We start from the raw sequence: 13,572 nt of genomic DNA, 5'->3' as shown, positions 1-13,572 counted from the left end.
TATAATTTTTTTGAAATTATATTAAAAGTTATAAATGATATTATTGAAGCATTAAAATTTAAATATTATATAAAACATTAAGTTCTATCTAAATGATTTATCATATAATTTTGAAATATGAATGGTAAAATATTATTAATAGTACAATGATTATGTTGATAAAAAATTGTTATTATAGCTAAAATTATTTTAAAAAATTGAATGTTGGTTTGTTTTTAAAATGATATTTTTTTATATTTTTAAAATGTCAACAAGTTTTGGGATTAATTTCCAGTGAAAGTAAATATTATATTGGGTGTCTGATAATTTCCATATAAAAGGTTACTGCACTATAATACAATATTCCCATGATTTACAGTTGCTAATATGTTAATTTTATTTTATAGCTTCTTCTAACCATTTATCGTCAGAGTTGTAGATGTTTCCATCGCTTAACAACGAAACTAAATATTCTCTGCTCTTACCCATTATTGAAAGTATAGGCTTAATACTTATTCTGATAGCAATGCTGGTATTATTTTATATGTTCATTCGATCCCGTAATGTACTTGAAGCTACAACTTCAAATGTAACAGTAACGGGGTTATAATAATGCATAATTGAGATGTTTCCCACATCTATCTACACTAAAGATGAATTACCTGAAGAGTGTGCAATATGTATTGAAGACTTTGAAAATGATCAAGAAATTCACACTCTTCCTTGTAATCACCATTTTCATACTTATTGTATTGACTCCGGGCTTAGCCGACGTAGAATATGCCCACTTTATATAAGAGTATTTGCAAACACGACTTTATCTGTGTGATTGTATTTAGTTGTTTAGTCGTCATATTCAGTTAAACTTTGTAAATCATTTTCCTTTATAGTTTATCAACAACATTTAAATTATTATACTGGGTAAAATTTATTATGTTTTCGTTTGCTGATGGACTATTGTCTACTTTATCTATGTAGAGCTATTTTGATATCCAATGTATTGTTGAGATTATACCAACACTAAAAATAGTATTGTAATTTTATTTAGTACATGATTAAACTGTTGAGAGATTAAGATTTCCATTGCTACCGCATGGATGTTATGTGACAAAATTCTTGCTTGGTTATTTCATCTCTTAGTATGATCCTAACCTGCTATTGTTGATGTTCTTATTTAATGAATGGGTGCATCCACTGCTTGTAAAGGTTGCGGTATGCGTTAAATATATTTCTTACTCATGTTTTTGATACCATCGGATGATGTTAGAGTAAGCTTTGTGTTTTGTGTCATTGTCTTATGGTCATACCATTTAATTGCCAAGTTTTTGTATTTAATGAGTTTTAATTATTTAATACCAAGGGACCGAAGGTGAGATTCTTGTTCTTGATACGATTTTGGAGTTTCAAATGTTTAGTAAATTGTTTGTTCATCTTTTGGTGACTAGAAGAAATGGCGATTCATGGGAGTTTGCTTTTGTGAGGTATAAGTATACTGATGAGGTTCAGACTTCAATTCAGACTTTGAAATTTAAGGAAGTTTCGGATTGAAGCATGGAGATCTCAGCTTAACAAAGGATCTCATTCAGTACGGAATAAACAGGAGCTCAAACTCAAGTTGTTTACTGGTAAGGAACAATATAAAGATTTGGCACATAATCTGTTTTTTTTTCCTTCTCTGTTAACATAGTTCAGAATTCCAGACCAGGAAATTTAAGGTTTTGGAACTCAAAGGAGCTTGGAAAAGGTAAGACACCAATTGACAATGGGGAAATAAGGGCTTTATTTGCATATCAGAGGGTTACAAGAAAAGCTTGGCACACAAATGATACTCTGAATTCGGAATCTTCTCTGCAGTTTACAACTTGCAGTAATTCAGTAGCCATTTCAAATTCAGCAACTCCTCTCTTTAAGCTACTGTTTTTTTTTCTTTCAGCCCTCTTGGTTGTGCTCTTGCAAAATAATGGAAAACAACTCAATTTGATTCAGCCGTTCAGCAGATGATGGAACTCAGCTTCCAACCATTTCTGCACCTACCAGTTCCTGGTTTCAGATTACAACAACTGAATCTGATTTCAGAAATCAGATTCTATTACTACATTTCCCAGCCAACTTGATAAGTGTATTCATATCACATAGAATAAGAATCCAACGAGATTGATGCAACACCACAACAACAATTCTGGAACTTGAAAATTTCCAGTTCTGCATTCTTAATCCTGGTTGCCCTCGGTTTTAAAAATTCCCAATACTTTATTCAGATGTGCTTCCCATTTTGTAGATGGTGCTTATTCCTCAATTAGCTGGGAAGATACACTCGTCTGTATATAGTTGGAAAGGTAACCAAAATTTGGTTTCACAGCAACAGCACAGTTCAAAAATCAGCAATTCAAATCTGTCACTGCAACTGACAGTTTTGCAGAGTTCACATTCTGCAGTAACCATCTTCTCCAAGGCTTTGAGTCACTGGAAAATGAACTCAAGGAATAAGATGTGAACACTAAATGACACTGCAAAATATGGCTCAGTTTTGGCTTATTATTGTTTAGTAAACACCTAGAACAGTTTGGCACAAGAAGTTGCATTCGATTCCAGAATTTTGGCATCACTGTTTTTTTTTAACTGAACATTTGGTACTTTCTTCAGTATTTCAGCATTCCCACCAACATCAGCAGTGAAAACTCCAATACGGAATCAATCTCTACAATGTCTGATTTCAAAATCAATTCCAGAAATCAGGCTGAGTTCCAGAGCATTCTGAATTCTAATCCTCCGTTTCAGAATTTTTAATTCAAGGAAATCTCAGTTTAAGTCATAAAGGGAAATCTCATTTAGCACTGAATTGATAGAGCTTGAGTTGAGTTTGTGTTCTGGTCAGAAACAGCATGAAAAGTTGGCACAAAATAGGTACTGTTGGATTTGCTTCAAGGTTCCTTAGCTTGATATGCAGCTCAATTTCTCAGTGGTTTGGCATCAGAACATCAGATCCAATGCTTCAGATTCCAGTAGCTCAACATTCCAATATGCAAATAACAAGTTTCAGATTCTTCTCATTCAGCTACTGTCTTCCAATTTCCAACTGTTGGGTTCAGAAAATGCAGCAACCTCCACCCCATAACCATACTTAAATTTGATTTCCTGAAATGCCAATTGCAGGCTTCCAATTTTCAGTATCCAACAAGGATTCACTTAGTTATGCATATTCTGCAACTTCCATAATAAATCCTGCACAGCTTGAGTTCTTGAATATTTTTACAACTTCTTCTTATAACTTAGCTCCTGCGAGACTATTACTGCTGTAAATGGGTCATATTTTTCATCAACCAACCACTCTCCTAAACCCACCTTCCATAACTTGAATTAGACTTCATATGCAATTTCTGCCGGACTTAAACTTTTGTCCATTCTAACTCATCAAGACATCAATCCAAAACTTTCGATGGAATTAAGGCAAAGCAAGAGGGAAAAAGATAAATTTTTGGATGAGTTATTTAATTAGAATTCGAAAGGAGAAGAAATCAAAGTGGGAATAGAATTATCCTTCATCATTTCATGCACACATATGCTATTGTGATTTCAAAATAAGCAAAGCAAGTTCTAAAGTTGAATTACCATGAGTGTATATATCACACAAAAAAGTTTAACAGTAGGCATGTAATAGTCCTCACTTGGTAATTTGACAATCAAACTCATTCAAAATAGAATTCATCAACAAATTAACCAATAGCATGTAAGTAGAATATTCAATCACGTCAAATGACTTAGAACTTGACGGTCACACTTAAAGAACTTTTACGATTTCAAAGTATTACTGACATCGGGCGGGATAGCAATTATCCTACGGGTTGACGAAAAGGGAAAATTGAAAAGAAGGCAAGAAGAAAATCATCGAAAATAACAAGAAACCCACCGTTCTTTAGGTTTTACCAAAAAGAAAACTTTATCCAATATAGAGGATTATTCCTCAAATAGCTAACAAACGCTTATATAGACTTCAAACCCTAAGACACAAAGAAAGTAAAGAAATCCTAATATATATAGATCTCAATTCCTAAGATGCAAAGAAAGGAAAGAATTTTTTTAAAAAAGAAAAAATTATTAACATACTCATCATTCTAAAATTCCTAAATGAATTCAAAATCCAAAAAATAAAAAGACGAAAATTACCCTAAATATAAAAAACCAAAAATTACAAAAAAGAATAATTTACTTAAAATAATTATAAAAAAATTAATGAATCCTCCTCATCAATTGCTTTTTGCTGAAAGAACTCGTCTTCGAGTTCAGAGTAGTGTTAGGTGGTAATCCATGAGGAAAATCATTTGGTATCAACTCGGTAAAATCTACTAGAAGCTATTGTAACTTGGGTAATTCTTGTCGATCCGCCGAGGAGCACGACATCGTGGACGCTGTACTTGTCCATCTTCGAATCCTTCAAGTACTTCTCCACCAACTCCATGCACTTTGTGAACGGGTCCATGTTGAGCTCCTCAAATTGAGCTCGTGTGATCGTGGGGTAGAAGTTTATGAACTGCCCGTGAACAATGAGAGTGTCGATAGGAAGCAATAGACAATGAGGGAGATGGAAGTTAATGGGTAGATGTCGACGATGAGATTTGCAACTCTCTGGAGAATCTGAATCAATTCCCCAGCAGATGATGAAGCGTCTAACTTTACAACCCAAGATTTCCTATAATGTTTTGTCCAAAAACTCTTAAATGCTTCAGCTGGAATACCAGCCTCAAACATGGATAGTTGTGCCTTTTGAACAGCTGCTGAAGTGTTAAAACTTATTTGAATATCACAGTGGCAATGCCAAGGCACCCCTCATTCTAAGTCTCTTCTTCTCATTTTTCTCCCTCTCCGACTTGACATATTCTCATACGGATCCTCTTCTCATGGCATTCAGCGACTCCAATCAACATCCCCTCCAGCTGTCTGGTGGCTCATCCTTCCAAGGTCTCGGAGCAAAAACAGAGAAGAATCCTTGATACCTACAATGGCACGTTCAAAATTTACAAGGAGAGCTTCTCCTTCATTGCTTCACGGATCTCATCATCCTCTTTCTCATATCCTGGCTCAGGGTTGCTCTTCTTCATTTGGTTTACGATAGAGTTCGCGCGGCAAACTGATCAGGTAATGGATTGATTGCATCTTTGTAATTCATTCAGCTCGTAACTTATAATAACTTGAAAGTGGAATTAATCATTTGGGGAAAAGATTAAGCATGCAGAATTAGTTTAATTAGCAACTGATCTAAATTAAGATTTTCCAAAGAAGGAACAATAGTAACAAAATTATGATCGAAAGAAACAAATTAATTGAAGAGATACCATATCAAAAGCCAAATTGTGACAATGAACTAAATGCATATATATATATATATATAGGTTTTAGACATGATGATTGAAGATTTAATGATGAGCAAAGCTGAAAAGAGCAGCTCATCCATCACTTCACTGGATGTGAATGTTCCACCAAGGTTTCCTTATCTTCCCACAAAGGTGAAAGCTCCATTTATCATGCATCTTTATTCTCCTCCATCAATTCGTTTATTTCCAAACATCTCTGAGGATTAAAGCAGCATTTTCTCGATCCACCTTCATTCATTCGATAAATAGATGCCTAAGCCTTTTGAGCACAGATCCTCTAATCCCTAATTTACGGATCAGAAAATGATTCATTTTTTTTAGACCTTTGATTTAGATGAATCTTATCTATTTATAAGTGAAGTTTATCCAAATCAAGGATTTTCATACAATAGGTCATCTCCTGGTCCGTAAATTACGGACTAGAGGATCCCAACGAAGCCTTTTGTGGCCCAATTGATCCGCCTACCTTCTTTTATTATTATTATTATTATTATTATTATTATTATTAATTTAATAAAAACTATATTTTGAGAAAAAAATATATTTTATCTAGTAAATATAAAAAGTATATATGGTGTGCCCTTTCAGAACTTTTAAAACTTAAGTGGCCTCTTTTGAAAACTACAAATTTCTTTTTGCACCGGCATACGTATAATTCTTACGAGCCCATCAAATCATCAACTCTTTTTGACTCGAACATGCCCTTTAATTTCTTGTCTTCATGAACCTGCCTGCCTTCCATGAATCATCCATCACCTGCAAGACGATAATCATTAATTATTCTTGTGAGCTTGTGCATGTGGTTCATATCCACTTGCTCAAAGCTCGATCGACGGGTCCATTCCTTACCCTACTCAGATTCTCCTGCAATATCTGACAGCTCTTCTTCTGAGCCTGTGCATGTGCTTCACCAAGAAATTTTTATCTAGCTAGGACAGGACCACGTAGGAGTCACTTAATTTGATTCTCTCTTCTCTCCTAATCATGAAGACAAATATTAATGCGGGACACCCCATCAGGCCCGGCTCAAGGCGGGGTGGTCCTGAGCGACTACCCAGGGAATATATATAGGAATTAGGTTAAGTTTTACCATTTTACATGTTGTAATTCTTCAATCAAGTTTTCATTTATCGGCTGCCGATCCTCTCTGTTGATTTCACCCCACTCTTCACCTCTCAAGTCTCTGTCTCTTTGCATTCTCTAAATCTCTCTTGGCTTCTGAGTCTTCTCTTTTTCAAGAATCCCAACAATGCAACAAATTTAATTAATCATTTTTCAAATTTGTTTGCTCTTACGACTCCGTGTCTCCGTTACTCCGTGAGGTTGCGGCATTGCACAGCTGCGCTAGTGCTCCATCAGTCCTTTGCCTCTACTCTACACGGCTGCTCCTCTTGCACGCCGCACCTGGAGGTTTTGAACCTTTGCGTTGCGACTTGTGAGTAACAGCGCGCTGTCAACGAGTTGCGACAGCCGACGGTTGCGTCATCTACCTACTCATCTTTAACTCTTCGTCTGCAACTGCAAGTGCAAGACTACAAGTCTGTAGACTTTGGACGGTCTATGTCTTCATTTTCCATCATCAGTGGTTGAGACTTTGGCTAGCTTTATTCATCTATTAATCAATTCGAAGACAGCTAGACAAGGTTATTAACTTAATTGTTCATGTTCACATATGTTCATAGAATAGGATTTTTCTTGTTAATTAGTTAATTGTAAATTTGGAATTTAATATTGACTTAATTGTTAAATTAACAAACAGGTGTTAAGTCTTGTGAGTTGTGTCTTGATTCAGTGACTCAGTGACTACCGACTACTGTACTACAATAATCTACCAAACCCGAGGTGCCTAACCTACGAAGCCTCTAATAATTTCAATCCAGGTGCTATTATTCCGTTTATACTGAGACTGAGTTAATTTAAATTATAATTTTGCAATTGTTGTGATTTTGTGAATTATAATATGTTGTCTAAAAAACATATTTCTTGATGTGTAAAAAGAAAAAAAAATAAAAGGAAAAGACTAGAACACTTAACTGAATCACACAGAGATGCTCTTAATAAATTCTTTATTAAAAGTAAAAGTTTTAATGAAAATATAGAAATTTTAAATAGGGATAATATAGATGAGTCTAATGGAATTTATGCGGTTAATGATGAATCTAATGAAATTCATGATGTAATGATGAATCTAATGAAATTCATGATGTTAATGAGGATAGAAATAATTTAAGAGAGCATGAAATGTTACTAATGTAGTAAATAATGGAAATACTAATATTGATAAATAATTTATTCCTTCACTTGATATATATGATCTAAAAATTTTGGATAATCTTGATAACAATGCACGTGATATTTTACTTGAAAAGGGGCCTACAAGAGAAATGAATCTCACATTCCTTTTGATCACTACTCTAGACATTTTTCAAGTACTCATTATTTTAAAAAGTTAAGTAATGGAGATAAGAGACCGAAAGTTGTTAGTATACAATAAACATATAGATAAAGTGTATTGCTATTATTGTAAGTTATTTAAATCTGAAAACAATAGAAGTTCTTTAACAAATGATGGGTTTAGAGATTTGAAACATATCAATGAATGACTTAAAGAATATGAAAATTCTATTGAACATATAACTAATATGAACTCTTGGAAGGAATTAAAAGTGAGATTAGATAAAAATGAAACAATTGATAAAAATCTACAATGAGAAATCTCTAAAGAAAGAGAGAGTTTAAGACAAGTTCTTACAAGAATATTAGCAGTTGTAAAATGCATTTTCTAAATGTTGTTTGACTTTTCAGGGATTTAATGAGAAACTATATCAAGACAGCAATGGAAACTTTTTAGGGTTGATTGAAATGATTGCTTAATTTGACGTTGTGATGCAATATCATATTAGACGCATTTAAAATTATGAAATTCATCATCATTATCTTGGTCATAAAATTCAGAATGAGTTTATTTTTCTTTAGCTGATAATGTTAGAAGTATTATCATTAAGGAGATAAAATATTTTTCAGTAATTCTTGATTGTACTTTGGATATAAATCATCAAAAATAAATGACTTTTATAGTATGATTTGTTAATATGTCATCTAGCAATGTGAAAATAGAAGAATAATTTTTAGAGTTTCTAAAGTTAATGATACATCTAGTTTTAGACTTTTTAATGAATTAAAAAATGTATTAAAATCACTTGATCTTAGTATTTAAAATATTGAAGGTCAAGGTTACGATAATGATTTTAATATGAAAGGAAAATACCAATGAGTTTAAAAGAGGTTGCTTGAAATAATCCCAAGAGTGTTATACATGTCATGTGCTTGTCATAGTCTTAATTTGACTCTTAGTAATATGACACATTCTTGTGTTAAAGTCATTTCATTTTTTGGAGTAGTCCAACGTATATATGCATTATTTTCAAATTCTCCTAAAAGATGTAAAGTTTTACTTGATAATGTGAAAGAATTAACTGTTAAATCTTTTTCAAACATGTGTTAGAAAAGTTGTATTAAAAGTGTTCAAGTTATTAGATTTCAAACTCGTGAAGTGCGAAGTGTTTTATTAGAGTTATATAACATTTGTGATGATGCAAACTCTAAGAGTGAAGCTGAAAGTATAGTAAACTCAATTGAAAGTTTTGAATTTTTACTTGGTATGATTATTTGATATGACATTTTATTTACTATAAACATGATAAGTAAGAAGTTACAATCAAAATCTATGTGCATTGATTTTGCTATGAAACAATTAGATGTTGTAATATCATATTTTGAAAAGTATAGAAATGATGGTTTTGCAATAAGTTTGCCTATTGTTAAAAGTCTTGCATCTAATATGAATATAGAGCCAATATTTTCAATGAAACGTCGTATTTTTCGAAAAAAATAATTTGATGAGAAAGAAGATGAAATTTCATTATCACCTGAAGAATTTTTTTTTTGATTTGATTATTTTGTGACTATTGTAGACAACAATTTATTCTTTAAAATGTAAATTTGACGAAATGAAAACATTTGAAAATATATTTGATTTTTTGTTTGATTCAAAAACATTAAAATCATTGGATAATGATGAGTTGAGAAAAATGTTGTGATAATCTAACATCTACTTTTATGTATGACAATTAATTAGATGTTGAGTTAGTTGATTTGTTTATAGAATTAAAAATATTACAATTTACTTTACCAAATGAGATAATGTTATCAGTTGATATTCTTAATTTTATAAAAAATATAGATTGTTATCCAAATATTACAATTGCTTATAGAATATTATTTCTATGTAGGGATGGCAATGAATAGGGTTCGGGCCGGATTCTATATCCTCCATCCCCATACCCATCGGATATAGGATCTCCGATGGGTATACACATACCCATTAAATGATCGAATATCTTCTATAGTTATAATTTTTCTTCTTTCTATCAAACTATTATCATTAAACAAAAATATATTAAAATTAACAACTTATTAATATATATATATATAAAATTAAAAAAATAGATTAAACATCTATATAGTCTCGTCCTAATATCAACAAAAATAGTAAGTTGATTTTGGAAAAATAAAATTTTCTTTAATATATGTATATATATTATTTAATCGAGTATTCGGATCGGGTATTGGGTATTGATAGTCCCTCCATACCCTCCTCCATTCGGATCGGATGTCGAATCCTCCATTGGGTTCGGGTGAAATTGTCATCCCTATTTCTATGTTTATTACATAGGATTAGCTGAAAAAAGTTTCTCAAAATTAAAATTACTGAACATACATGAGATCAACGATGTCGTAAGAGAAATTAAATTGATTAGTAATTTCATCTATGAAATTAAATTGATTAGTAATTTCATCTATTGAAAAAGAGATTTTAGAAAATTTTAAAATTAATAATATTATAGGTGCTTTTATAAATAGAAAAATTAAAGAAATCATTGTAAATGATTTATATTTTATTAAAAAAAAATAAGGTCTATTTTTATTGATTTATCGTTTTGCTGGGGTCTCCTAAATATTATGACCAGGGCTGCACACCATGACAGTTATTTGTAGTGTGATGGATGCATCTAGCTTGCTATAGTTAGCTAGCCCAACTCCAATTGAATGAGAATGAATGCACATGGGGCCGGTCTGTTTGGATGCTTCTCGACTCATACTTTTCAACTTTTGCTCGCAGGACCAGCTGGCTAACTAGCAAGCTACCGTAGGGAGAACCAAATTTTTTAAAAAAGCAGGATGCAGGGCACGTCTCCATGCTGCTGATGCAGCAGTGACGTAACGACTGAGCTTCCTGCTCCCGCCGTTAGTAAGCACTCAGCAGCACACGTGCGTGCATGCTGACGAAGAGAACATGCAGGTGCATGCACGAGGACAAACATCTGCAACATTAATTCCAAATGACGTAGGCCGCTCGATATATATATATATGCTTTGAGTCAAATCAGAAGCTAGACTACTTTTTGGTGTCATTGTCTTGCACTGTTGCACACTTGCTCTTCTCTTCTATTCTATGAGGGACAGACAAGATATATAGATATATATAATTGTCTTGTGAAATAATTAATGAAAAATACATGGCCAAACTCAAATTGGATGGATATATCTCCTCCCACCTCATCTGGTATCGCGTTTATGATTGATTCTGGGCCATGGAGATAGAGGATAACGTTACTTCTCCACCACGACCGCCGCATCCGCTGCCGCCGTCAGCGATCACTTCCCCCTCGCACGATTTCTCCTTCACCATCTCCTTCCAGACTCTCAGCTCGCCGGCCACGCTCAGAGGCAGCGCCGCCAAGTCGCCCTCTGCCTCCTCCGGGGCCTTCGACTTGGCCCCCGCCGACGATATATTCCTCCACGGCCACCTCCTGCCCCTCCGCCTCCTCTCCCACCCCGGCAGCCCCCCGCGGGATTCTGATATCTCCTTTGAAAACTTTAGGTTCCCCCTCGGCCATACCGACAGCGATCGCAATCTCAACTTCTTCGACTCCGGCAAGGCCGGCGCCAAGGAGGAGAGCAGAGCGACGAAGCCGTCGTCGTCGGCTTTGGCTGCCTTCTTCGGCCTCGGGAAGTTGAGGAGGCGCAACGAGAAGGAGGGCGCGGAGGCGGCTGCGACGACGACGACCAAGAGAAAGAGGAAGGGGATCGACGTGATTCGGCTTCTGCGGAAGTACGCGAACCTGGTGGAGCTCCTGTTCTTCTCCAGAACAGGGGAGAGGGAGAGGGAGCGGAGGCGCCACGAGGACGACGACCTGCGACGGCGGCCGTGCTCCTTCTCGGGGCACTCCAACCGGAACAGTAAGGCGGAGGCGGCGGCGCAGGGGGAGTGGAGGCGGCGGAAGAAAGGACAGATGTCGGCCCCAGCGTCGATGAGGACGTCGCCATCCAACAGCGGCCTCCTCTCGGCCTCCTCGATGACCATCTCGTCGACCTCCACGTCGGACAGCAGCACGATGGAGGAGCTGCAGAGCGCAATCCAGGCGGCGATCGCCCACTGCAAAAACTCCATCGCCGTCGCCGCAAAGCAGAGAGCCGGCGATACGTGACGTGGAGGCGGATGTTGCTGAGGTGGCAGGACGGCGGCAACTACGAAGATGACGCGTGGAAGTGAACCAATTAATTTTGCTTGTTTTCTTCCTAAAATTCTACAGATTACTTCAGTGAGAATGATCTTTAACAAGTTATTAAAATTTCATAAAGTTAGATAAAAAGTTTGATGGTAAATTTTCTATATAATCAGAAAAAAATATGTTTTTTCCTCAAATTTTTATTTATGAAAAAATACCGTTTTTTTAAAATCACCAAAAAATTGCTCCTATTGTCAATACTCAAAATATGAATTTTTTATTTACTAAAAGAACATAAATAGTTTACTTTCATAATTTTAAAATAAAGATTGGTTTTGTCAATTCCATCTTTTATTTTTTTTTCTTAATGTTAAAAGAAGTTTATCTTGACAAAAAAAAATAAGCTTCTTCCTTTTTAAATTTTAAAATGGTCAAAAATATCTAAAATTTCACAGTTTAATTTGATTATTTTACATTTTTTAATAATAATATTATTTATTATTTATCATAGTAAAAAAATAATTATATTTATCGTTCCTCGCAATTAAATTATAATAAATGATTAGAGAATGAGAGTTTTTTTTAAAATTTTTTCAAGGTACATCCGTCGGACACAGCTAGGCATTCCAGACATGGACATTTATGTGACTTATTTATCACATCATTATAAATTAATATTTTAGTAATCAAAATGAAATGACAAAAGTTTGAAAATTGACATTTTAAAACATAATTTAAAAGGGAAAATAAAATAACATAAAAATTTCTGAATACAACAAGGGGATTGTGAGTGTCATTTGGAATGATGAATGAAGGCAATTAATGCACTTGATGTGTTTCTTCGGAATTATGCGAGAATTAATGGTTTACGTGTTTGTGTGGACTAATTAATGGTTGCTATTTTTTTGTTTGTTTTGTATTATATTTTTTTTAGAAAAACCAAAGAAAAAGTTTAATTGAATTTAAGGGCCCATTTTGTCCATGTGAGTAAAATGTCTAAATCATTTTATAGATTTTAAAATAATTTAATATAAATCATATAATACTATTAATTAAAAATAAAATAAATAATGCATCTAATGAAAATATTTACATTCTATTTTTTAAAAGAAGATACAAATATTTGAATTTCAGTTTTTTTTTAAAAAATAAATATATATTATAAGCAAGGTACATATATAATATTTATTATTATTAAATGCAGATATCTAATATAAATAAATAAAGAAACTAGTATAACATTGGTTATAAGCAAATGAAAACACTTGACAGGACAATAGATAAAAAAAATATATAAAAGTTTTAAATAATTAATTAAACTTAAATTAACAATTTCATAACGTCTACACCGAATCAAGTTCAAACCAAAACCAGCTTTATCATTATTTTGGTAGTTTGATTAATTTTAAGCTCAATTTAGTTTACTTTTTGTGTTATTGTACTAAACAATCTTGGAGAACATATCACATAGTTAGGCTAGTTGTTATTGTTAGGAGAAGGGTAAATAACTCTAATCATTCGGTTTCTTTAGATCTTGTCGTGCTCGTCATTTGAATGCATAATGAAAATCTTAATTTAAACTTCCTCCATATATACAACTTCGAGATTTTATTTAGTATCTCTTAAGAGACTAATCTAAGTTCTACTTCTAG

The 13,572-nt window shown here is 33.7% G+C and overlaps 1 protein-coding gene across 1 annotated transcript; it reads left to right on the top strand.

The window, feature by feature from the left end:
• Nucleotides 1-10,932: 10,932 nt before the first annotated feature.
• LOC121987915 (BRI1 kinase inhibitor 1-like) lies at nucleotides 10,933-12,077 on the top strand. Its single transcript, XM_042541617.1, has one exon. It carries the CDS (start codon nucleotides 11,003-11,005, stop codon nucleotides 11,897-11,899), a length of 897 nt encoding a protein of 298 aa, XP_042397551.1. The 5' UTR covers nucleotides 10,933-11,002; the 3' UTR covers nucleotides 11,900-12,077.
• The last annotated feature ends 1,495 nt before the right edge of the window (nucleotides 12,078-13,572 follow it).

The sequence above is a fragment of the Zingiber officinale genome, chromosome 5B (genome assembly GCF_018446385.1).
Source record: "Zingiber officinale cultivar Zhangliang chromosome 5B, Zo_v1.1, whole genome shotgun sequence".
Taxonomy (NCBI): Eukaryota; Viridiplantae; Streptophyta; class Magnoliopsida; order Zingiberales; family Zingiberaceae; genus Zingiber; species Zingiber officinale.
This window is presented reverse-complemented; position numbering and strand designations above follow the sequence as displayed.

What these genes read in the sequence shown, in the direction of transcription:
- LOC121987915 (XM_042541617.1), top strand. Translation starts at nt 11,003, where the DNA reads ATGGAGATAGAGGATAACGTTACTTCTCCACCACGACCGCCGCATCCG.